This window comes from Protopterus annectens, chromosome 1.part1 (assembly GCF_019279795.1).
Source record: "Protopterus annectens isolate FY-2018-M chromosome 1.part1, PAN1.0, whole genome shotgun sequence".
In the NCBI taxonomy this organism is placed as follows: domain Eukaryota; kingdom Metazoa; phylum Chordata; order Ceratodontiformes; family Protopteridae; genus Protopterus; species Protopterus annectens.
The window spans coordinates 594,104,695-594,130,916 of record NC_056726.1 but is presented as its reverse complement, the minus strand read 5'-3'; the positions used below and the strand labels follow the sequence as shown (position 1 = coordinate 594,130,916).

Here is a 26,222-nt window from a genome sequence, read left to right as displayed (position 1 = left end):
AGGGCGACTGACATGATCCCCGAGGTGAATTTCCTATCTCACATCCAATCATCAAGGTTCCTTTTGAAGAGGGCCAATGAGGTGCTCTGCTTCACATGTATGGGCAGTCTATTCCAGAGTATGGGGAGTCTCTGGGTCAGGAATCTATCCCTCCAGTATGTTTTGTTCATTGTGATGGTAAGGTTTAGATCCCTGGAGCGTGTGGCTCTGAGGGATTGAGATTTCTTTAAGTGGAGCATGTCCAACAGCTCAGGGTTTGACATGGCCTTGTATGTTAAGCAGAGATCGCCTCTGAGTAGACGATATGCCACAGAGTATAGCTGGAGTTTTTTTAGACGGTCAGCATATGGCATCTGCTTTAGGCCTGTGATTCTTTTAGTGAGGTATTTCTGTTGCCTTTCCAGCTGTTGCAGATGTCTTGTGAGGTACATACCAAATGGGGCATTATACTCTATAATTTAAACTGAAAGACCATGGAAACAATGCTATCATTACACTAATACTGACCATGCAATATGTAGTATAAACAACAGTGACATTTACTTCAGAACAAATATGTTTCTTGCTATGCTGGTTCTGGTGACACAGAAATGTTAGCCTGGTTATAATGTATATTACCTAGGTTCAAGTAGTGGACTCTGCATCACAACAGCTGGAAAGTTTGGTAAGACTGTTGCATCACAATAGCTGGAAAATTTGGTAAGCAAAGAAAGGACCATTACTTCATGCAAGGTGAAAGCAGTGCGACTCTCCTCTACAGAATTCTCTAGTGAATACCAATGCTTAGACCTGCACTCGTTTATGAGATGGGGGGGGGGGGTAAGTGAAGAACGTATGAAAGTGTGGAAGCACAGTGGGATCAAGACCATGTATACTGGTATTCAAAAGTATATAGCCCAATCACAGTAGTAGGGTATAACAAGTTGTCACCTGGTTCCTATGTAGGAATATCCACCAATGAAAAGCACTGCACATAAAGATGATACCCAATGGAAACAGACCACACCACAGTGTGATGTGGAGTGCTGTGCAACTAGCATAGGGGAAGGAAGTTAGTTATACAGTGGGACAGTTCTAAAGGGAAAAAAACTGCTGTGGGACAAAAGAAAAAAATGTTATGCATTCTCCATAACATTTTCAACCAGTGGGTTCAGATCTGAGAATCAGATCTGACTCGACCATACACTACAGCTTTAGGATCTGAACACTGAGCTCTTCCCCTACCCACAATGCCCTGCTCTTCCCTCATCCCCTTAAATCAAGTTTGCTGCTGTTAACACATGCAATGTCTCCAACATAACTATTTTCAATATACATATAAAGAAAACTAGAAAAGCACAAGTAACAAATGAGTACTGCCAGCATATTTGTCAGGTCCTAATGCATTTTGAAGGGGGATGGAGGGAGGGAAGGTTGAAGGTGAATGAAATCAACAACTCAGCTGGAACGTTATGTTGAGTACATAACTTCTTTATCTGAAGTTGTTGACTTCATTCAATCTTCAACCTGTGGGACAGAGTCTCCAGCTACAGTAATCTTGGGAGGCCCTCATGAAAGGATATTCCAGAGCATCCCAGAACCAAAGGATGCCTGGTTTCTGGAAATAATGTCCAATCTGTAATGAGATATAAAGGTATGAGAGTTTGCCGAAGTAGCAGCTGCACAGATCTCATCAATGGGAACTTTAGACCACAAGACAGAGGATGTGGACACAGACCTAGTAGAATGAGTCTTAATTTGAAAAGGTAAGGAAAGTCCTTTGGAAGAATACACAAGAAAAATACAGTTGGTGATCCAGTTGGCCAATGTGACCTTGGAGACTGGTTTACCCAAATTAGCATTTGAAAATTATACGAATAGCTGATGAGACTTTCTGAAATGTTTTGTTCTGTCTCAATAAAAACATAATTGTCTATGTACATCCAGCATATGAAGTTTATATGCTCCCTTATTTTGAAAGGTGAGGAAAAAAACTGGAAGACTGATGACCTGATTGATGTTAGCTTCAGAAACTATCTTGGGCAAGAAAGGATTAGTACACAGAGTAACTCTGTCTTTGTGAAAGGTCCAATACTGTGGCTTGGATAATAAAGCTTGAAGTTCAGACACCCTCATAGCTGGGGTGATGGCAACTAAGAAGGCGGTTTTCCAAGATAAATACTAGAATTCAACTTTCATTGAAGGTTCCAAAGGTGGCGTAACTAAAACTTACAAAACCGTGGTGAGATCCCAAGGGGGAGTGGGATTTTTGATTGGTGGGTGAAGCAGAAAATTACCCTTCAGAAAAGTCTTGCACAACTTAGAAGAGGGCAAAGAAGATAAGTTTTCTCCAATGTGAAAGTTAGAAATGACTGCTAATTGAATCTTTACAGTAGAGCAACTAGCTCCAATATGGACAATAGAGGCTAAGAAGTCCAGGATGGCATGAATAGGCGCCGGGGAGAAAAGCTCCATACAATAAGCCAAAATACTTGACACATGTTCTAGTACAAAATGTAAAAACAAGACATAGAATGTTCCCCATACTTATTGGATAATACATAACATCCATTATATTACATATTACATAGTACAAAATATAAAAATACAGAAATATTCTAAAAAGACTTCATAATTTCATTGATGCTTCCAGTTACAAAGATTATTAGTTAAGACAGCATTAAGTTGAAAGCCTTGATGCAAACACTATAAGATTGGTAAAGTTTATATTACAAGAAGAAAAGAAGAAAAAATTAGATGGGTATTGACGTTTTGGAGGCCATTATAATATAATATAAGGAGGATAATATGGCTAAAATTGTCTTATAAGAGTTATCTTGGATCAGGGCAATTACAGATCCAGGACCTGGTGAGAAAAGATTTTAACTGTGTTTTGAAACTGATATTATTTATACTGGTCCTAATTTTAGGTGGGAAGGAGTTCCACATTTTTACAACAGTACAGGAGTAAGAGACTCCCCTGAGCTATATCCAGTTTTGGATACTTCAACCAGACCTTTATTGGAAGACTTTAGCTGGCGGGCGTTAGTGTACTAGTTGATCAGGCCATATAGGGCTGGGCATTTTGTTGGGGTAATAAAGAATTTGATGAGCCAAGGTGATTTCATTTAGGGTAAGCAAGTTAGGTAATTCCATCCAGGAAAACTTATGGAATGGGAACGGGATCCAGAGTCCAATGTGGACAAACCAGATGAGACCAAAGGGAGAGAAACCAAACTTGCATAGGCCAAAAAGGAGCAATGAGGATTACTTTGCACTTCAACCTCTGAGCTTTCTGCAGAAACTTGGGGATGAGAGGAAAGCAGACTTAGGGACCAAGCATGGAATACAGCATCTCTTGGTGACTGTCCCTGAGAAGGGATCAGGGCGAAGAACTCGCTGCATTTTGTGTTGGAAGGATAGGTGAAGAGTTCACAGCAAGGTTGACCCCATTTCTGGAATATCATGTTCGCCACTGAAGTATTGAGAGACTGCTCGTGAGGTATCAGAATGGCTCTGCTGAGCTTGTCCTCCAGATTTTTGACTTCCCCAGAATGTGCACTGCCACTAGAAAGCAGTTGAAAGAGATTATTCACTGCCACATTGTCATGGCTTCTTGACACAACAAGTAAGATTTGGTTCCTCCCTGTTTGTTCATATACCAAACAACTGACATGTTGTCTCTTTGAAATGCAAGGCCCCGGCAGGAAGACAGGAATGAAGAGCTTGCAAATGCAGAAGCACCACTCTCATCTCCAGGACATTTATATGCAAATTGGTCTCAAGATAGGAACACGTGCCTTGGACCATTTGACTCAGAAAATGCCCTCCCCACCCAAACTGGAAAGCATCCTTGGTCACTGTGTACCAGGTGGGGGAGTTGAAGTGTCGATCTTGTTTGAGAACATCTGATTGGAGCCACCACAGAAGGGATTCCCTGCATCTTGACATAACTTGATAGGGTGACTTAGCTGAAGACCACTGGACCACCACAGTCCACTGGAGTACTCTCATATGAAGCCATACTACTATAACAAGAATGATGGTGACAGCCATGGAACCCAGAGCCCTGAGGACAAGACTTGCCAGAGGAGCAGAAATATCCAAGACCTGTCTGATATGAAGCCTGAAGGAGGAGATACTGTCAGGAGGAAGGACAGCTAAGCAACGTGCTGTGTCCAGATGGGCTATGATGGAGTCTATCAGATGGAATGGTTGAATGTGGGACTTCTTCAAGTTGATGGAGATGCCCAAGGTTGAAGCTAACTACAAGAGATAGTCCCTGGCTTGAATGAGTCAATACCTGGTGGGAGCAGTGAGGAGCCAATTGTCCAGGTAGGGAAACACATGGAATCCTTTCAGTCTCAAGTAAGCTGCCACTACTGTCATGCATTTGGTAAACACCTTGGGGGCTGTACTGAGACCAAAGGGGAATACTTTGAACTGGTAATGACTGGCTCCCAGATGAAAGCAAAGAAGCCTCCTGGAGAGTTTCATCCTGATGTGACAGTACGCGTCCTGGAGGTCTACGGAGCACATCCAGTCATCCTTCTGCAGGAAGGATAGAATGGACTGAAGCATGACCATTTGAACTTTGATATGCTGAGGTTGGTGAGATCAAAAATGGGTCTGAGTTCCCCCCGTCTTTTTGCGCACTAAAAAGAATCTGGAGTAGATGCCTGATCTGACCTGGTCTTGGGGACACGTATGATGACTCTCTGTGAGCAGCTTTGAAATCTCCAAGGCTGCAGCCTCCCTCTGATTAGGTGGAACATCTAGGAGGTTCCTGGTTGGGGAGGGATTTTGGAAAAAAGGTATGAAATAACCTCTGTATATGGTATTTAACACCCAATGATCTTTCATGATGGCTTCCTAGGCTGTTCAAAGTCAAAATAACTTTACTGTCATTCAACTATAACTGTACCCTAGTTACAGCTGAATGAAATTCCGTTCCTCCAAGCTCATCCAGAAAAAAATAAACATACATAGCATAACACAACATAAAACATATAGCAAGAAACAGCAAAACACTTGAACCTCAGCAATAAGGAGCCAACCGAAGATCAGCAGCTTAAAAACAAATGAGATACATGGGTTACTCTCATCATCCCGCCTCCAACTCCATGCAATGTCATCAACATTTTAAATCAGTCCTTGATCATAGAGCTTCTAACCACCGTCCTAGTAACATCCATATCAAAGTCTTTCCTTCTGACCCTCTTCCATCCACAACCTTTGCAACCAACTCTACCTGCAGGCCAAAATGGCCACACCAGAACCAAAAGACCATCATTTTGGCACTACTGATCTTCACAGCCACCATCCAGACCTTTACCACCATTTTCCTTCCCCGACCGCCGCATCACAGGTCAATCAGTCCATTTACAGTCCGTGTCCAATAATTATCCTAACAGAAAAACTCTGTTCCCGCACTCCACATCGGTTCAGCACTCATTGCAGGGAACTTCCAGCACTGCATGTTACGTTCCAATAAAAAAGATGACAGAATTTTATTTAGGACATTATTTTATTATTTGTTGGGTGTAAAGATAAACATCGCCCAACTGCCTCCAGAAGAGTAGTAGGGCAGTCCTTCAAGATCACTAACTGGGCCTGTCAGAGGAAGTCTCGAGACCCATGGTTCATCGGACCCCCTCTGTCCAGAGAGCAGCACCTGCCATTGGCACCATTTCCACCTCTGCCTCTGGAGGAAAACTCTCCCTGTAAATCCTGCAAAAGAACTTGAGATTTTTGAAACCACAGCTTTTTACCTCCACCTTGGTTCTAGGAAAAGGATCATTGTAGGGTAGCAAAACGGATTCCGATGACAGACAAGGTCTTTCCATCATTTTCCTTTTGGGAGAGTATGTTTCTGACAGTCAGACCAAACAAAGATGATCCATCAAATGGGGTGTAAGTGAAGGACACCTTGAAAGGTTATGAGAAAAAAACAAACACAGCTACATTTTGGCATGGTGTCTGACAGCAATACCTGACCCAGCCACCCTTGAGGTACCTTCTCCAGCATGCGAAATTAGCCTCATGGATGTGTTGGATATGGACTGTTGGGTGGCCGTTCTGGAGAGAAAGGTTTTTAGTTCCTTAGCAGAGTTGGACCCTGGAGCAGAACTTGAGAGTTCCTTGACTAAGTCTCTCTGTAGTCTGGTTACATGTGACAAATAATTCAGCACTTGCAATGCGAAAGTTGCTGAAGCGTACACCTGCTTACTGAATCTGTCTAAAGCCCTAGACTCCCATTAGGGGGATAGACAGTCGAGCTTTGTTGGGCCAGCTCCTTCTTGGTAGCTGCTGCAACCACCATGGCATCAACAGGGATAACCTTAGTCCAATGGGGTCTGTCTGGAGGGGCACTCAAGATTTTGTCGGGGCACTTAAAAATGGTTCCATGGTGTCTAGCTCCTTCCATGCCCTGTGGGACACAAGGTCAATATGGGGATCTGCAGGAGGGGGACACCCAAGAGGTAGATGAGTCTGACCCAAAAGCTTCCAGAAACACCAATTCCTCTGGGTTAGGGTTTTGGGCAGACCAACCACCTTTTTAACAAAGAATTTCCATGATATCTCCAAAGGAGACATCCTTAGGTGTTGACCTGGAGAACCCTTCCCTTTCATCGATATCGGTGTCTTCTGTGAGGGATTCCAGTGGGGAATACAAGTGCCTCCTATTGCATTGGCACTTACGAGGGACCACCTCGGTGGAGTGCTCAGTTGAGGTGTCAAAAGATGTTCCAAAAGGGAAACAGTCTGGATGTCTTTCTGGGTAGGCTAACCCGGGGGTGACAAAACAGATGTCTCAGGTGCAATATCTTCTGAGGAGGGACTTGGCACTGAACCAGGGAGAGTCGAGGCTCTTCTGGGCACAGAGGGAATCCTCTCCACCACTTCGAATGCCAAGGGTGAACAAGAAACTGACGGCAATGCCCCCGGAGCCAAAGTTGTCTAGGGAGAACCCTACAATTCTGCATCACCCCAGGATCTGAGTGTAGAGTCAGAGCTGAGCTGTCAAGCGCTGAAGCCCCGACAGGAAGAGACACCCCTGAAAACTTCACAGGACTAGATGCCAAAGCTATGGCTCTGAATATCGCTCTGCTCTGAAAATCTGGGAGCCGAAACAGTCAGGGGAAACTACTGGACTCAAGGTACTCGTACCTGTTGACTTTGACGTCTCAACTCCAGTCATCTTTGGGCCCAATAACTCCTAACCCAAGGGTCGGAGTGGAGAAGGAGTTATTGGAGCAAAAGCAAGTTGACGGCTCATGGATCCTGAGAGGGGGGGCAGCGGGCAAAACCCCCAGCTAAATTTGAGCCTGGAGAAATTTCATCATCCTGTCTACCTCTGCTTTGGAAAGACTACGGGAAGATCTGATGGATGATCCAACAGATGCACGTCTAGAGACTGGCCTGAAAGTTTGTAGGATCAGAGACTTTGGCCTCGTGGCAACTGACTCTGGTGAAAAACTTTGAGACTGGCGCTGAGGGGAAGCCTCTATCACAATCGTAGCTGAGTCAGTCAGATCCAAAGTTTTGGATAATTTCTGAGGTGGTTCACCTGTTCTATGAGTTCTTTCTGGTGACCGCTTGCATTCTTTATGCCTTTTGGAGGGGGGTTGAGCCCCTGAAGTAGAAGGGAAAGCAGAGAAAGAGGCAGTAGATGGCAACAAGCCGTTTAAGATAAGTTTGTTCCTCCGGTCTGTTAAAGCCCGCTGGTTAAACCCAGCACAGATGGAGCAGGAGGAGTCCAGATGCAAAGGCCCGAGACATACCACACACTTAGAGGGGACATATGAAAAGGTAGTTTGTGCCCACCTGAAACCATCTAGTTTCAATTCTGCCACAAAAAAAAAAAAAAAAAAAAAAAGTTTCTACACACACTGCAGAAAAAAGCAAGGTCTTTTTTTAGGAAAATATTAGGCAACAAATTTTTAATTCTTCACTCACAAGAAAAAAACCCGAGGAGCTCAGAGTCATAATTCAGTTGCTAGCAGAAGCAAGGCAAATGAGATCTGAGGGGATGAGGGGAGAGCTGGGGATTAAGGGTAGGGAAAGAGCTCAGAGTTTGGATCCTAGAGCTTTATCATACAGCCGTGCTGGATCCGATTTTTGGATCTGAACCCACAGGCTGAAGATTGAATGAAAACAACAACTTCAGTTCACAAATTACAAACCAGTTCAATTGCAAAAACTTAGAAATTGTAAAACTGGAAATGGCATAGGGTCAGAAACTAAAAACTCTGACTGGAAACCTCAACTATATGTAACATCTGATCCTCACAATCAGAATTAACACCATATATTATTCTGCAGCTCCCACACAATCACCAATTAAATATTCTAATTCTGAGGTTGCAGAATTTCAAAACAAAAGGGAGCACACATTTTTCTTAAAAAAAAAAAAAAAAAAAAAAAAAAAAAAAGAAGTTATTTCTTACCATAATGTTCCATCTGTGTTGCAGATCTTTATTCATTCATTACTGATAGGACTTTGGTTCTGTCCTCGGAACCAACACGGCCGTTTCCAAGCTCGCACCAGCCAAAAACTCTCAGCTAAGACCTACCCATAATGCCCCTCTCATAGTGTCTCCAGATCGAGTTTGTCCACCCCTATATTAGAGAGATAGTAAAAGAAATATACAGTAGGAGGCTCTGTCTGAGCAAATACCCTAACCAGTGATTCCTAAAGTCTACCAGGAGTCAGGGAAGGAGCGTGGGAAGTAATGAATGAATAAAGATCTACAACACAGATGGAATGTTATGGTAAGACATAAATTCTTTATCTGATGCTGTAAATCTTTATTCATTCCTTACTGATAGGACCGAGTCCTCAGCTACTTGTGTCCTGGGTGGCCATAAGGAATGATATTCCTGAGCACCACAGAACCAAAAGATGCTTGTCCCCTGGAGGCCAAATCCAATTTGTAATGAGTGATAAAGATATGAGGTCTTGCCCAAGTGGCTGCCGTGCAAATATCATCCACAGAGGCTCCGGAATGAAAAGTCACAGAAGTAGCCATCAATCTAGTAGAATGAGCCTTTATTCTGGAAGGTAAGGATATCTTATTCTGATGGTAGATAAAGGTAATGGCATTTCTAAGCCAGGAGGATAGAATTACTTTGGAGACAGGTTTACCCAATCTGGGCCCTGCAAAGGCCACAAACAACTGATCCGTTCTCCTGAAAGATTTAGTCCTATCCAAATAACAACAAAGCTGCCTATGAATATCAAGGGTGTGCAAAAGATACTCCCCTTTGTTTGAATGCTGAGGGAAGAAAACCGGCAGGTCAAAAGAGTGGTTAATGAAAAATCCAGAAATGACCTTGGGCAAGAAAGAAGGGTCAGTACGAAGGGATACGCTATCCCTGTGGAAGGTCAAGTAAGGTCGTTTGACACTCAAGGTCTGCAACTCAGATACTCTTCTCGCTGAGGTACGTGCTACTAGAAGTAGAGTCTTCCATGATAAAAAATTTATATCACAAGAATCAAAAGGAGGGCCTGGTAATGACTGAAGTACCAAGGTCAAGTCCCAGGGTTCTATGGGGGGAGCTTGACAGGAGGTTTAACGTGTAATACTCCTTTCAAAAAGGTTTTGCACAGGCGGTGTGATAGAAAAATTATCAAGTCCATTATGAAAATTTGCGATAGTTGCTAAATGTACAGTGATTGTCGATGCTGAGACTCCTGCATGTAGAAGAGTCGTCAGGTATTGTAGGATCTTTTGAACAGGCATAGAGAAAGGCTCTATGTTCTGATCTTTGGCCCAAGTAGAGAACCTAATCCATTTACTTGAATAAATTTTCCTGGTGGAAGGTTTGTGTGAAGCCAAAAGAATTTCACAAACGGGAGATGAGATATCAGGCCACCTGGCGATCATTGAACGTGGAGGAACCAAGCTGTGAGCTTGAGGCTGTGGAGACTGGGATGAATCAGTCCCTGAGGATGAGATAGCAGACCTTGGGAATGATCCAGGATCCACGGGCTGTGAATCAGATGAGGCCATAGAAATGGGAACCAGACTTGCTGGGAGCCAATAAGGGGCAATGAGGATCACTTTGCTTCTCAACCTTTGAGCTTTCTGGAGAAATTTCAGAATGAGGGGAAATGGGGGAAAGGCATACAGTAGACCCGGGGGCCAATCGTGCATTAGAGCATCCCTCGGTGGTTCCCCCTGAGGGGGGATCAGTGCAAAGTAGCTTCTGCATTTGTTGTTTAAGGGGGAAGCAAACAGATCGCAGCAAGGCCTGCCCCAGCGGCGGAATATCAGATCCGCTACTACAGGATTACAGGATTGAGGGACCACTCGTGAGGCATTAGGATGTTCCTGCTCAGACTGTCCGCAATACGGTTGGAAGTCCCGGGAATGTGCATTGCTATAAGAAAGCGGTTGGAAGCTATCACCCAGTGCCAAACCCTCATGGCTTCCCAATATAGGGAGTAAAACCTGGTTCCGCCTTGCTTGTTGATATACCAGACGACTGACATGTTGTCCGAATGAACTGCAATGGTCCCAGAAGGGAGGGATGTATGGAACGCTTGCAACACTAAAGTTCCAGGACATTTATGTGCAAACTGGCCTCCATGGGGGACAGGTGCCTTAGACCGTCTTTCCCTGGAAATGCCACCCCACCCTAACAGGGAAGCATCCATGGTCACCATGGCCATTGGCTGGGGGAGAGAGAACAGTCGACACCAACGATTCGATTCTGGCTTCATCCACCATAGCATTTTTTCCTTGTAAAGGTTTGTGAGACGTATCATGTTGTCGAGTGGGTGAATTAAGATCGACCAGTGTGAAGAAAGGAGTCACTGTAGTATTCTCATTTGCAACCTCACCAGTGGTACTAGAGTAATGACAGCTGCCATGGAGCCTAAGAGTTGTAGTACAAGGTGTGCTGGTACAAAGGTCTGTGGAAGAAGGGCTTGGATTTGGTGTCTTATTTTCGAAAACCTGTGAGGAGGGAGGGAAGCTTAACAGGATGTTGTGTCGAAAACTACTCCAATGAATTCCAGTGTTTTTGTTCGGGACATTTGAGATTTGTCCTTGTTGAATTGTAATCCCCTAGCAAAGAGCGAGGCCTTGAGTGTAAGAGAGGCTGCGGGTTAGAAGATTCCTGGTTGAGGCGGTAAGGAGCCAATCATCTAGATATGGAAACACCTGGAATCCTTGTAGTCAAAGATGAGCTACTACAGCTGCCATACATTTGGTGAACACTCGGGGGGGCTGTTGAGAGATCGAATGCAGTGCTCTGAACTGATAGTGATTGGCACCCAGCCGGAAGCAGAGAAATCTCCGGGAGCGGTGATCCATCTTTATGTGGTAATATGTGTCCTGGAGGTCTATAGAGCACATCCAGTTGTCCCTCCCTAGAAAGGGGAGAATGGACTGTACCGGGACCATCCGGAATTTTTGAGGTTTGATAAATTTGTTCAATAGGCTGAGATCCAGGATTGGTCTCCAGTCCCCTGTTTTTTTTTGGCACTAAAAAGAACCTTGAGCAAAACCCGGATCCTCTCTGGTCTAGTGGGACTGGTTGGATGACTCTTTTACTTAGCAGCTTTTCTATTTCTAAGGCTGCAACCTCCCTCTGATTGGGTGGTACATCTGGGATTTGTTTGACGGGTCTGCGAGTTAAATTGAATGGTATCTGGTAGCCTCTGAATATCATTCTCTGCACCCAAACATCAGTAGCAGTAAGTTGCCAGGCTGGTAGTTGCAGAGGAAAATGACCCCCGATTGCTTCCAGAGGAAAGCAATCAGGACGCTGCTCAGAAGCACTGGTAGGGTCATCCGGAGAAGGACTCTCCAGTGCCTTGGTTACGCGGACCCCTTCTACCCCGAAAGGGGCATCTTCCAGATGAGTTGCCCCCTCTGCCCCGGGGGGATTGCTCACCACGAGTGTCACGGAAAGATCCTTTGGATTTCTTGAACCATCAATTTTCCTCCCCTCTGGTTCCTGGAGTAGGACCTCTGGGGGGGGGGGGGTGGAAAAACATATTCCCACAACAGAGAAGGTATTTCCGTCTTTTTCACTTCGTACTAGTGTGTCTCGTTCTTTGGGACCAAAAAGTGCAGATTCATCGACAGGTGCGTTGACGAAGAAAGATTTAAAGGGGTCTGCAAAATCACACAAACGCATCCAAGCATGACGTCTCATGACAATACCTGATGTGGCAGCTCGAGCTGCCCCCTCGGTGGTGTGAGATATCAAACGCATCGAGGAGTTTGAGATAGATTCAAGGGTAGCTAACTGCGAGGCAACAGTGTCACGCACCTCATCAGGCAGTCCCCCTGCCAAAGAGGAAGACATTTCAGAGATTAGGTCTCTTTGGAGGCGAGTGAAGTGTGCCAGATAGTTCAGCGACTGAATGGCAAATGTCACTGAAGCATAGGTCTGCTTCCCTAGGGGGATGGACAGTGGAACTATCTTCTGCCAGTTCCCTCCTGGTGGCCACTGCTACGACCATGGAATCAACCGTCAACTGCTTGGACCAGTTGGGCTGGTCTTCAAGGGTGGATAGAATTTTGTCCGGCCTCTGGGAGACAGGTTCTACATTGTCCGGGGCCTTCCAGGCATGCTGCACGATCAGCTTAATAAGCTCATCCACAGGTGGGGGTCACCCAGGAAGTAGATGGCTGAGCACGGAAGGCCTGCAAGAACGATTCCTCATTAGAAGGGGTAGAGGACTTCCAGTCTCCCCGCTGCTTGAGGATTTCGAAAATGTCTCCAAATGACACGTCGTCAATCATCAATTAAATATTCTAATTCTGAGGTTGCAGAATCTCAAAACAAAAGGGAACACACATTTTTCTTCAAAAAAAAAATGTTTTTCCTGTTCTTCAAGACCATGCAATCTCGCAATTCTGACAGTTGACTATTTTGAGGATACTCAGAGCAGTCTCCTACATAAGGATGGCAGGCCCTCATGTAGAAACAGATTACCAGGCTATCAACCTGGAGGTCATTTCAAGCCTATTCATTTTATCCCAGTGTAATACCACAGAAGTGCTAGCCAATCACAATGTAATATCATAGAAATGCTAATCAATATCCAAGATTGTATTTAGAAATGACTGCCTATGTCCAGGAGGGTTCTGGGCACTATCCTGGTAAGAATTTATAGTGCTCCATCAACTCATCCAGGTTCCTCTTGAACAATGCTATAGAGGTGCTCGGTTTCACATGAACTGGTAGCCTATTCCAAAGCTGCAGTAGCTGGTAGACAAATCTGTCCCTCCAGCATGTCCTACTTAAGATGCATGCCATATTTAGGTCTCTGGAGCGGGCAGCTCTAGTCCTGTTTGATTTAGAGACATGCAGCAAGTTCATTAGACTTAGGTCTGAGACTGCTCTGTAAGACAGGCATAAATCTCCCTTAAGAAGTCTATACGATACACAGTATAGTGACAGGGACTTTAGTTGGTCTGTGTAAGGCATGTGCTGGAGTCCCTTGATCTTCTTTGTTAAAAACCTCTCAGGTCTCTCCAATTGCTGCAGTTGCTTTTTATGGTACATGCCAAATGGGACATTATACTCAATTACGGGCCGGATTAGTGCCTAGTATAGAAGGGTTATAACCTCTTTTGCTCTCGAGACTATGCCTTTACTAATCAACTGTGCTATGCAGAAAGCCTTCCTTACTACAGCAGACACATGGTGTTCGAAGTTAAGGTCGCAGTCAACTTGTGAACCCAGATCCCTTACCACTTCATGGGTACTTAGGGTTTTGTTGTTGATTTGATAGTGTAAAGGCACACCGTTTGTGCCAAAGGGAATGATGATGCATTTGTCTGCATTCAGTTTGAGACAGTGACTAAGACACCAGTCGCTGGTCTGTGCAAGACCCTCCTGGGGAATACTGAAATCATTTGGAGATTCAGTAATTTCACCCAGTATGCAGTCATCCGTAAACTTGGTCAGCCGCAACCCTTTAGTTTTGACCTGAACTTCTGAGAAGTATATACCAAACAGTAGGACGGCCAGAAATGACCCCTGTGGCACCCTGCTGGTGACAGGTTTGCTGTATGATGTGGAGTCACCCACTTTGATAGTGTGTGTGTGTGTGTGTGTGTGTGGTTTGTGAGCCAGTTGGCAACCCATCTTACAACGAAGGGGTTTACATCAGTTTGCTAAGTTTATCAGTAATGCCTGTTTGTGGGACTGTGTCGAAAGCCTTTGCCATGTTGAGGTATGCTGTGTGGACCGACTGCCCTAGTCAGTGGCCCTGGTCACATTTTCAAAGAAATCCACCAGATTTAACAGGCAGGATCTGCCTTTAATGAAGCTGAATTGGGTTGGATCCAGGGTTTGGAGGTTGCCTATGTCTTTATTTATGAGGTCATAATGATATGTTCCATGGCCTTACAGATGAGGCTGGTCAGGCTTATGGGTCTGTAACTGGCAGGGTCTGTTGCTAGGCCACATTTGTGGAGGGTTACAACTGCTGCTGTTCTCCATTCCGCATGAACAAAGCCAGTGATTAGGCTATGGATAAAAAGGGTTCTTAATGCTGATGTTAGTTCATGTTTTAGCCTGTTTAGAAGACAGCCTGAGATGCTGTCTAGTCCTATAGTGGCTGTGTTTTGTGCCTTGGACAAGGCTTTGACGACCTGCTCTTCAGATAAGTAGGGGGTGGGGAGCTTGGGGAAGGTTTGTGATAAGTTTGGAGGGGATAAGGGAGTGAAATTTTTGCCAGACCTATCTGCTACCAGGTTTGCTATTTCTGTGGGGTCAGTGTGTGTGATACCGTTGGTCACCAGTTCTGCACATGCTTGGGGCCTACCTTTTAGGCTACGCACGTAGCTGTAAAAGGCCTTATGTTTATCCTTGGCTGTACTTGCTAAAGTTTTTCTCAAAGAAGCCTAAAATATATGTATATAATGTGTATTTTTCGTATCTCTAGTGCAAGTCTTTTCAATATCTACATGGTAGTAATCTACATTGATGTAATTGATTACTAGACATTATGCTATGTACCTGTGTAAATAGTAGTAACCTGTTATTTTCACCAATCTGTTAATCTGTACATTGATGTAATCGATTTCTAAATTAATTACAGCAATAAAATACAGATAAAAATATGTTGCTACAAAGATTGCAGCTTATGAAACTGATTTGGAATGAACAATTTTAGTCACACAAACTACTTTATGCACCCTAGCTCTACATCTACGTATGTCATATGTGTGTGTATACAGACAAGCACACACATATATAACATACATACATATACATATTATAGACATATATTTTAAGACAAAATGTATCCCTTTTCCTTACCTCCTTAATCCAGCTCAGGGACGTGTAGCCAAAGCCTATACCATCAAGCAATGAACAGAGCAGGAAGTTAAGCTAGAATGGAACTCAAGTCCAACACATGCCTCCAACCCATGCAAACATATACGTCTTGGGGAAATTTAGAAATTCATCAGTTCAACTGCCTCATGTCTTTATGATATGGAAGGAAACAAAACTATGGCAAAACCTATTCAGATTCAAAAGAACACAAACTCCACACATACTGCATCTGTACCTGGAAATCAAATTAGCAAACTAAGCCCTGTGTGGAATCAACCTTTACTTTCAAATATTAAGTGGAATATACAGACCACTTTAGCCTTTCTCCCCAGCATGCTATATGTACTTTAGACAAGATTATTACAATCATGCATTTGTTCCTATTTTCAAATTAATAAAAATATTCTGTCACTTGACATACTTCATTATTTGACTTTGAATGGCATAATGCTTGCAGCATAAAATGTCTCATTGCTCTTGAGCATACAAGTTATTTGTGCAGCTGAATTCTGAATTGCTGGCTGAATTTTGGAATGCTCCATTTTAAACAAGTACTATTTTAGTTAACATCAGAGGAGTCAAGAGTCAAGAATGCAGTGATTTACTATATTTTTTGGTCTACTTACACTCTTAAGAACAGGAAGTGCCAACCGTTCAAATGATTCCACATCCACCACGTACTGCCCAACTCGGCATTCACGCCTCTGAGCACCAGCTTCAGTGCCACTACTACTGAAAGAGGGAAGAAACAACAGCTAAAAATGCAATACATTTACATTTAAATGTTTTCTAAATCATGGTTAAAAGCATAAGTACCCAACTCTGGATAAAGGTCCTTGTTTGCCCGATAATGTAACAACATCAAATCCTATCCTTCTTCCACCTTGTCTGAACTCTTCTGTGTAAAATCCTTCAGCAGAAATTCCAGAAGCTTTTAAAGTTTCAATGGCTTTTTGTATCAATGTTGTTTTTCCAACACCTAGAAAAAAATACAAGTAAGCATTCATTTAAAAAGTTGTTTTATGTATACTGGTTCAGGCAGCATGGGAAATTAACAAGTTACACAAAGACTGCAGTACATGTAATAATGGTCAGCCGTGCTTCTTCTGCTATCACCTTCTGTGAATGTAAGACACTGCAAAAAAAAATCAGACTGTGAAGGAATACAGCTGTGTGTTTCTTTATAATCACATACACAGGTCACTTTTAGTCATTTTCTTACAAATTACACACACTTATGCCCATAGGTTTCATGGGTGTGTACTAGGCTAATGAACACTAGGGCCTTTTTAAGCCTAAAACCATAAAACAAATTGGCAAGTAGATGTGCAAATCTAAAAATAACCCTAAAGAATGCCTCCAACTATGACACACCAAAAAAAAAACACAACTCCTCCAAACAGAATTTATTAAATATCCACTATTTATTTAGCTCTTTCTTCTGACTTTTAAGACACACACATATATATATATATATATATATATATATATATATATATATACATATATATATATATAACACAACCAAAATATATATATATATATATATATATATATATATATATATATATATATATATATATATATATATATAAATGTATATAAACACAACCAGGAAGAGACCATTATATCACTTCCTGGGGCTCATAATACACAAAGAATTTAAAAAGACAGTACAGTATTTACACAAGATAACCCATTAAAACTAAATTTGCCTATCCAGATAGAACAAAATATAAATGAACAAAGTCTGGAGAAACAAAACCATGTATTTAAAACCTTGTTTTGAAATCAAATGTTATAAAATCCACTACGAAAAACATTATGACTACAAGTGTTCAAAAAATATGAAAACATTTTTACTGAATATTTTAACATAAAATGAATACAGCACACTTGAATCACTTCACCTAACATAAATGCACTTACAACCTTGTTCCTCTAATTTTAAGGTCCAAACTAAAGACATCTGATCACTGCTCGAGTACAAGCATTTTACTGTAACTGCCACATTAATTCACAATATTCCAGTAAGGTCTCCCACAACCCTCCTATTGGGTTAAAAACAACCTGTTCCAGGACCCAAAATAAAATGGGGGCATGTTGCAGCATGCCTACAAAGGGCATTAGTTTCTACTTTTTATTAACCTCATACATATGCGTTTTTAAGCCTAGCCATGCATTTCGAATCTCTATCAAGTTCTGGTGCCCTTGGTAAGTATACCTGTCTTTACTAGACATTCAAAAATATATCACTATTCATTTTTTTGTTCAGTTTATCTGTTTTACTGTTAGATTTCTGACATCAAGTAAGATTAAAGTGATGAATGGTGTGTTGTTAAGAAAAGCAAGCAAGATGTGTAATCATTAAGTAAAGTACACTTGAGGGAAGAACTCACCTTAACAGCAGATATTCAATATGAGTATTACAGCAAACAATAATAATCAAGTGTATCTCAGCATACTTAGTCTCTGAGATTTGTCCAGAATTTAGCAGGTATGCCCATGGTCCTCACCATACCTCTCAACCTCTTAGAGCAAGAAATCTGGACAAAGCCATAAATAAAAGTGGGACAAAGGCCTGAAAATAGGGACAATTTTTAAATATTGTTTTTACAAATGTAGAAAGTTGATAGAATAACAAGTTTTGCGTTAGCAAGAAATTTCTGAAGGTTTGAAGTCTGAAACCCAAACGTCTGTTATTATTTTCTAACTTCACTCTTTAATGATTTGCGGTGGTGGTGCTGCGGTAGCGTTGTCGCCTCACAGACATTGCCCGTTCAATTCTCAGTTAGAGCGTCTTCTGTGTGTCGACATGCGTGAATGGGCGTTCCTTCATTGAAGGTTGTGCGTTAGGCCCGGCAAGCCAGCACTTAAAAATCTACTGCCAATCATTAGAAGACCGGAGTTCCGCTGTGGCGACCCCTAATCGGGAAAAGCCGAAAGACACAAACAAACTCTTTAATGATTTGCACTAATTTGCCAAAAAAACACAATTTTATGAAAAATGGGTCAAAAATATGAGGCAAAAATTGGGTCTCCTCACTTATGCTTTATCAGTTTGTGTGGTACACCACTGATGTAATTCTCTCGTTTCAGTCTTCAAACCAGCACAGGATCAATTCTATTTTTCAATTCTTCCAGCAAGGTCTCAACCTTTGCTTTTGAAGGTGAGCAACACATCAGAAAAATGAGCACCACACAGAAAAAAACATCTGCCAAAGAGTGAACTATGGCCAAAGGATTATGAACTTGTAAAACATCTTCATAAACACAAACTCCACCATGAACCTGATAAACTATACACAACAAAAGATCCATATACAGTTTAACTGTTTGTGTGGCTTGACTGCTGTTAATATTCTTCTCTAGAAAATACATCGTTAAGGGGAGTTCGTTACTCAGCTGCACTCTCATACTTTGAGGAGTACCACAGCAAAAAGTAACAACTATCAGGCAATATACAAGTAGTTACCTCTGGGTGAACAAGTAGCAGTACTAAAACACCCTGTAATGATAATCAGAGACTACAGCAAGCAGTTCATTCCACAAGATGAAAAGTTGTTAAAGTCCACAGCCTTGGCAAATCCTTACTACTCAGGGACTGAGTACCCAACCTATAATAATTTACAAATGTGCTGCACCTTGACAAGTAACTTCAAATATATGTCTACGCAGAAAAATTTTTAATATATGTTTGAAAGTAGCAGCTGCTCTGTTATAATGCAGCCCCACTACATTTAGAAGAAAATGTAATTGCTTTTCCATTTTCACACAGTTTACTTAACAACTGGGATGCCTTATTTTCCTTTGACAATTAAGAGAGAGTTAAGTAGTTCTGTTTATACAATCATTGCTGTCTGCATATATAAGTTATGCAATAATCTCCCTTCTTTGTTCTCTTGTTTTGGAAAATATTTAGGGAGTTGAACTTTCTGATTCAATGTTACTTTAAATATCATTTTAGGTATAAAATTAGAATTAGTTTTTAAAGAAAATACAGTTGTATTAAGGACTTTCCATAAATGTAGATGTTTGAGTAGATTCCCTGTTGCAGTCCTCTCTTTTTGGATTCCTGTCTGCATGTAGCCCAAATGGAAGTCAGTTTGACCAGAGCTCTACCTCCACAGGACCTCATCTGACACCCCTCCCACCACTACATGAAGAAGTCAGTGGTATAAGAAGTGTGTTGACGGAAGCCATCATCAAATCTTTCTTGCCCTATCTAAAGCCAGGTAGAATTCACTAGCACAAAGCCCAAGCAGACCAGTTTGTTACAGCACTCTGGTGCCTAGGTCCATTCCAGAGGTCCCCGATCTCCATTTCTAGGGTAGTAGGTTCAGAAAAAAGAAGAAGAGGGCCTGGTAGGGATATGAAAGTGAAAGTATAGATAGCATGGCTAGGATGCAACCCCAACCCAGGATGTAATGGACACAGGAGTGGAGAGAAGAAAGAAAGAAATGGGAGGTGCATAGGTAGCTAGAATGGAAAAATGATAATATGCAAACATTTACATTTATGGTAAGTTCATAACACAACTGCATTATGCTCACAGTATTCACTTTTGCAGATGCAACTGTCAGGAATATTCCAAAGTATAAAAAGTTAGGGTGAATGCAGACAAACTCAGGAGATGAGGTCCTGCAGGATAGCAAAGGCAAATGCTGCCCTGGCCCTAGAGGCCACCACTAGATTATAGTGCACAGCAAATGTAAGAACAGAAGTCCAGGTTGCAATTCTAAAATAACCTGTGTAGTGTCTCCTCTAAGGATGGTTGTGGTAGCTGCTGTGGCTTAAGTGGACTGGGCTCTGATATGTCCCAAATTGTTTTTCCATGAGCAGTATAACAATAAAAAAATGCAATGAGCAAGATATTTAGAGTTTGCTTGTTTACTAACTTCTTTTCTACCCCATCTGCTAAATGGAAACAACTAATCAGTTTTTCTAAATTTTTTAGTCTTGCGCAAATAAAATATCTTGTCTGTGCACACCCAGGGAATGACGTTTCCTCTCCTCTCTGTTTTGGGGATGAAGAAAGAAAACTGGCAATTGAATGGCTTGGATAAAGGAAACTCAGAGAATACCTTAGGCTAGAAGGGTTTACTCAAAGAAAAATCTTGTACTGCTGGAACACTAGTATTAAGAAGGATTCTCTGCACATTAAAGCCTGGAACTCTAAATTTCTCCTAGCAGAGGATAGCAGTCAAAAACAGGGCTGTCCAAGTCAAAATTGTAGAGGGGCAAAAACAGCTGGTTCAAAAGGTACCAGGATCAATTTCTGAAACACAATTAAGACTCCATGATGCAGCAACAGCTTTTCTTGGAGGTCTATGATGAAGGACCCTCGTTGAGAAATTATTTAAGAGAATGTCTGGAGTACAATTGGGGGTCTGTGGGTTGGCAGGCTGAAATAGCAGAAGCATGCACTTTGACAAACACATATGTTAAGCCAGTTTTGTAAAGTTCTAACAGATATTCCAGGACCACAGTTACTTTAGTCTTATTTGGTTCTTGGACAGACACCAGACAAATAATCTTTTCCACCTAGCTAGATAAGATTTCCTTGTGTGTGGTTTCCTAACCTCCCTCATAAGCTTCAGAATGTCCTTAGAATACATGTGCCTACCTATAATTATTGTGAAATCATGCAAGCTATCAGCCTTTGAGTCACCAGACTGGGGTGTAGAAGAGACCTTTGTTTTGAGGTAGGTCATCTACATGCTGTAGCGGACACTTTCCATTTTTCTCTTGCCATACTGTGTTGGTCAAAACAAGGTTACTAGAATAACATCTGATCTTTTATTCTTGATTTTTATGAGTACTGGGGATTAAGGGTACAGGAAGGAAGGTATAAAGAAACAGACATGTCCAGTTCAGGGAGAAGGCACAAACATCCAGAACTGCTGTTCTGTAACATAACTGTCTCACTTGCCTGCTCAGAGAAGAAACAAGCATGTCTATTTCTGGTACACCTAACAGTATGGTCAGATCTAGAAAGACATCTCTGTTTAACATCCATTCATGAGTCTTGAAGCAGATCTGCTCAGCCTGTCTGCTAGCAAGTTTTGCTGTGAGAGGATGCAGGCTTCAGTCATTTATGCTTATCCCCAGCAAAACGAGCTTGTACAGAACACATGAGTGAGTCCTCTCCCCTTGCTTATGTACCACATCACAATGGTATTGTATGTCATAACCTTCAGTGCCACAATGGCTGCCAATGTATCTTTTATGCTTGTATGCTTTTTTTTCATCTTGGTATTCCATGTCTCCTGAACTTGCAGAATGTCCATGTGGAACACTAAGGCTACATCCAAAAAGTCCATGGTGTGGGTCATAGTGTGCTGGGGTTCTCTGAAGGGTAACCCTGACTAACTTTGTACAGTGCTACCCACCACTCAAACAAGAGAAAATGTGAATGCTGGTTTCAAAGGAATGGGTATGCTGACACCATCTGTTTCATAGGTATCACTGAAGTTTTCCCATGTGCAGGTGTTTTAAAGGCACCATTAGGATGCAGGATACTATGTAAGCTAATGGTCTCAGGCACTCCCTTGCTGATATTACTTCCTTCTGCAAAGTGTTTTGTAAGCATATAGTTAGGTGAGAGGGGTTGTGTTCTGGAAGGAAAGCTCTGTGCTGGATGATGTCTACGCATGCCCTTAAGGGGAGTGAGATTTGGATTTGTTCTTTTAGGTGCCAATATCAAGATCCTTGAAGCCAGTGAGGGTGAATTCCAAATACTTGACTATTCTCTGCCTGCATTCCACTAGCATAAGACAATTGTCTAGGTAAGCAGAACTGCAGATGCCCATTGTCCTGCAGCAATCAATCACTGGAGACAGGCATTCAGTGAAGACTGGGTGCAGCAGACAAAGCAAAGGGCAATGATGGAAACTGGAAATGCTCCCCTGCAAACCTGAAAAAATGTATTTGATGTTTGGTTTGGTATAGGAATATGGAGGTAGGCATCTTTTAGATATACAGTGGCCAAGAGAGCCGGTGGGGGTTGTAAGGGCAGCAGACTTTGGGGAATTAACATTTTGAACTTTGCAATAATATGAAACTTAAGTGTGATGGAGACTCATCCTGGGCCTATCTGCCTTCTTTTCTCGGGACCAAAAAGATTCTGGTGTAAAAACCTAATCCTTCCTGCACAGACGGGAACTTCTTTATGGCCAGACTGCTACATTTCTTTTAAGATCAAAGGAATAAAACTGACCCTCTCAAAACCATAACTAGCTCATCTGGCCCCTAGTGCAGATCCCCAAAAATTGTAATCACCTCCTTAAAAAAGATCTTCTCAAAGTTTAAGATCTAAAATTAAAAAAAAAAGTTCTTCTTTGCTTCTGAAATGTACCAAGCTGACAACTCAGATTGTATTAAGATTTTCAGAGAGAGTTATTTGGCATGCAGTCCAGGAGAGCATTAATAAGCCTAGTCCAAATTCCCAATTGCTACAAAGCATTGTCTGGTTAAGTGACTAGTCAAGATTGTACAATAGGCAGATGAAGGCTGAACGAATCAAATCCTGTGCCACAGGAAGTAGCTCAATAACAGTTTATAGCCTTAATACTCTGTGCAAGCAGACTATTACTTTATCAAAAGTGCTACTGCATTCCCACACTATTAGCACCTGCCAATCATATCCCCTCTCAAGCTGCGCCCAGGGCAGGTCTTTTGGCCCATCCTAATTATGCCTCTGGGTAATCTGGATCAGGGGGAAATTATTCTGCAGTTTGGTATTTTTAGGAACTGTAACTTGTAACATTCATGAAGAAAGTTTATGACCCACTGATTCTGGACGATGGACTTCCCAGTTTTTTTTGTATTTTTTTTTTAGTAAGAAAGCTAAGCACCCTACCTTGCAACTCTCTCACTCTCTCTCTCTCTGAAGGAACAGGGGCAAAAGTGGGAGAAAGGACAACATGTTTGAGTGGGCTTAAGGGAGCCCAGTTGACAGGGTTGATCCTGCTGGAATCCTAGCTCTAAGATCTCCCAGGCTTCTCTTTGGGTCTTGGGACTTGCTTGCCATTCTATTTTAAATTTCCCCTTTTTTCCCTTTATCAGAACTGTTTTGTCTTATTTAGAGTACAAGGGCCAAGATTTGGCTGGGTAGTGCCTTCTGAATTTAAAAGCTTGCGTCTGGAAAACCTGCTTGATAAAGTGCCTAGGCTTGCCATTTTCTTCCAGTCTACGGAAAACACATTCAGTGAGGGTACAAAGAGGAGATCCTTGTCTAAGGGTCCATTTAGGATCTCTAGCTTTACATAACCTGGAAGGGGTGGAGTTCTCAACCAGGCATGTCACTGAATAACAGATACTAATGCTAAAGCTCAGCATGATGCACATGCAACATCCTAATCAGAATTTCTGGAGTACCTGTAACCAGAGTGGAGTTCAAGTAATTCCTGCTTCAGATACTTATCCTGTATCGCACCTCTATCTTGGCTCTCATCTTTTCTAGCAGAGGCTGCTGAAAAGTAAGCATGTGGGTATGACATTTTAAGGCTCTGAAAGATGACATAGCAGAACTGTATACACCTTTTTTCCATATCTGCCGACTATCATACATATTTGTCACTGGAAATTAAGGTTTCTGACTGCAGCTAGAGCAGATCCATCGCTGGGATCTAGGGAGACTACAACTGGATGAGCCAGAGGATTCTTATAAAATAATTTGTGGGAATCCTTGACCCCATACTAGCAGTCAGGTTTCTTTGGGGCAGAAGGTCAGGAATTTGGTTCCATAGATGCACTGATAAATTCCAGGACATCCACGACTGGAGAAACAGGAAGTGCTCTAGGCTCAGGCAGGCTCATGAAAGTCCTTTATCTGAGCTGAACCTCAAAGTATTTCATGGTCTCACACTGGAAATCCTCTTTCATTTTCTGCATGTCTCTAAAGGAGAAAGTACAGGTTGTCCTCAGTGTCTGATTCATATGCAGCAGCAGAGACAGAAATGGGCTAACATAAGCCAGTTCGTCATCTTCAGGGTCATGGGAATCAGAATTGTCAACTAGGAGTTCCAACCTTCAATTTTCTGAAGGGGCCCCACACACCTGAGGAATAGCCAGTGCTGGCTGTTTGGACTATAAAAAGAACATAAAATCCTAAGCCAGTTGCACAAGTTGGTCAGTAAAAGCATGGAATGAAGAGGGAGCCAAGGCACTATCCATCATAGGCCGAGGCAAGTTGGTTGGCAACAGTTTGATCCTTAGTGCTTTATGCCTTGTGGCTTTGAATAAGACTGTCCTGGAGACCCTGGACTGCAGATGGGAGAACAAGTCCTCAATCTGTTCTCCAGGAATCTCCACCCAGACAAATACCCTAGGGATACCACCCTTCATTTCAATAATTAGAATTTGAGCCTCTAACACTGATAAGCCACTAGGTATCAAGAAGCCATCAGTCTGTAAGGACATATGAGACACTGAAGCTTATGATGGCCCACTAAGTGGTCACCTGAGAGACCTCAGCCCAAACCAACTCAGAGGGTGTGGGCTGCAAAAGCGTTTTTCAGCACCTGGCATTGCTGGACTCAGGGAGACACAACTGTCCACTGGGACTTCCTCAGTCTTTGTCATTTCTACTCTTGTCTTTTTGTCAGTGTGCATCTTCTTCATCTGGAAGTGCCCACAGGTCCTGGCTGACACTATGGCAGTTCATAACATGGCACAATCCCCCCCCTATGGCTATGAACCCCTTGGGAAACTACTGCCTTTCAAGGACTGTTCTCAGGATGAAAGTGGCACAATGTAGAAAACAGCCAAGCGTATGCTGTGGGATGAGACAAAAAAGCACAGATTACAAAAATCCTTATGCGGAATCTGTTTCCTTCAAGCTATGCAACTGTTAACTTTTACAAAGGTTTTAGTATCAGATTCAAATTCAGAGTCCGACATTAGCCAATACAGTCAGCACTTTTAAGAAAAGATAAGAAAAAATCTACTATAGGGTACACATCTGCCTCCTAAAAGCAATCTAAATGGCATAATAATAATCTTATAAAAAATGCTGTTTAAGAAAACTACACAGCAAGAAAGATCTGAAGATGGTGTCAGCTGACACAATTCTTTCTTTGTGTGGTGGTGAGAGTGTCAGCTGAAGCATTAAGAGGGAAGGTAGATTTCTGAAAGTTGGACTGGCCAGTCAGGTATCTGCAAGATGGAATCCTAAAACTGAAGACTGCAACAGAGGAGGAGGAGGAAAAAGAAGATGATCATCATAATCTGTTCCAATAGAAAAGACACAGAAAACAACATGTACAATTTTTTTGCTTGATCTCCAGATTTGACCACTTAGCCTCTATACTGCCAACAACTGGCCCATTAATTCTGAAAGGGTGAGAACCCTATGGCCAATTGTTCTACTAACAGCCGGAGTTGGAAACCAGAAATGGTGCCATCATCTACGGTGAGGTCCAAATTTCTTATTATGATGTCCCAACATCCCCTCCCCACAGTTGTAACTTCTCAAATATGCAGTCCCCAGTTGTAGTAGCAACTGTTGCTAGTGCAAATGCAAGTCACGATCCTCTCCCTGCATCAATCACAGCACCATCCTAACTCCAAGGTAGGCAAGTTCGCATTTTGCTGCTCTTTTTTCCCTCTCTCCCATCATGTAAGCTCTTCTATCACTAGCATCATTGCAAAAAAAAAAAAAAAAAAAACAACTCAGGTCATCTATCCACATCTCACTGATACAGAAATATAAAGCAAGTAGGGAAGTCAGTTCTTAACCTGTTCAGTCTAAGTTTATCCATTGGCTTCATCCCTGAAGTCTGGTGCACAGCAGCAGTGATGCCACTCCACAAGGGTGGCTCCATCACTGAACCCAGGAATTACAAGACCAACAGCATGATGATTCTCATAAGCAAAATCACGCAGCACACTATAACTGACTTGATTAACTATGACATTAAAAATCTCAT

The 26,222-nt window shown here is 42.3% G+C and overlaps 1 protein-coding gene across 4 annotated transcripts in view; it reads right to left on the bottom strand.

The window, feature by feature from the left end:
• NTPCR (nucleoside-triphosphatase, cancer-related) overlaps positions 1-26,222 on the bottom strand; it is a 473,959-nt gene that overhangs the window by 333,729 nt on the left and 114,008 nt on the right. For 3 of the 4 annotated variants that reach the window (XM_044076973.1, XM_044076992.1, XM_044076963.1), the window contains exons 2-3: positions 16,108-16,270; positions 15,918-16,023 (exon numbers count right to left, since the gene is read on the bottom strand). In XM_044076973.1, coding sequence (XP_043932908.1) covers positions 15,918-16,023; positions 16,108-16,270 — 269 coding nt within the window. The remainder of the gene's footprint in view (positions 1-15,917; positions 16,024-16,107; positions 16,271-26,222) is intronic. The other variant, XM_044076984.1, reaches the window with a different exon arrangement.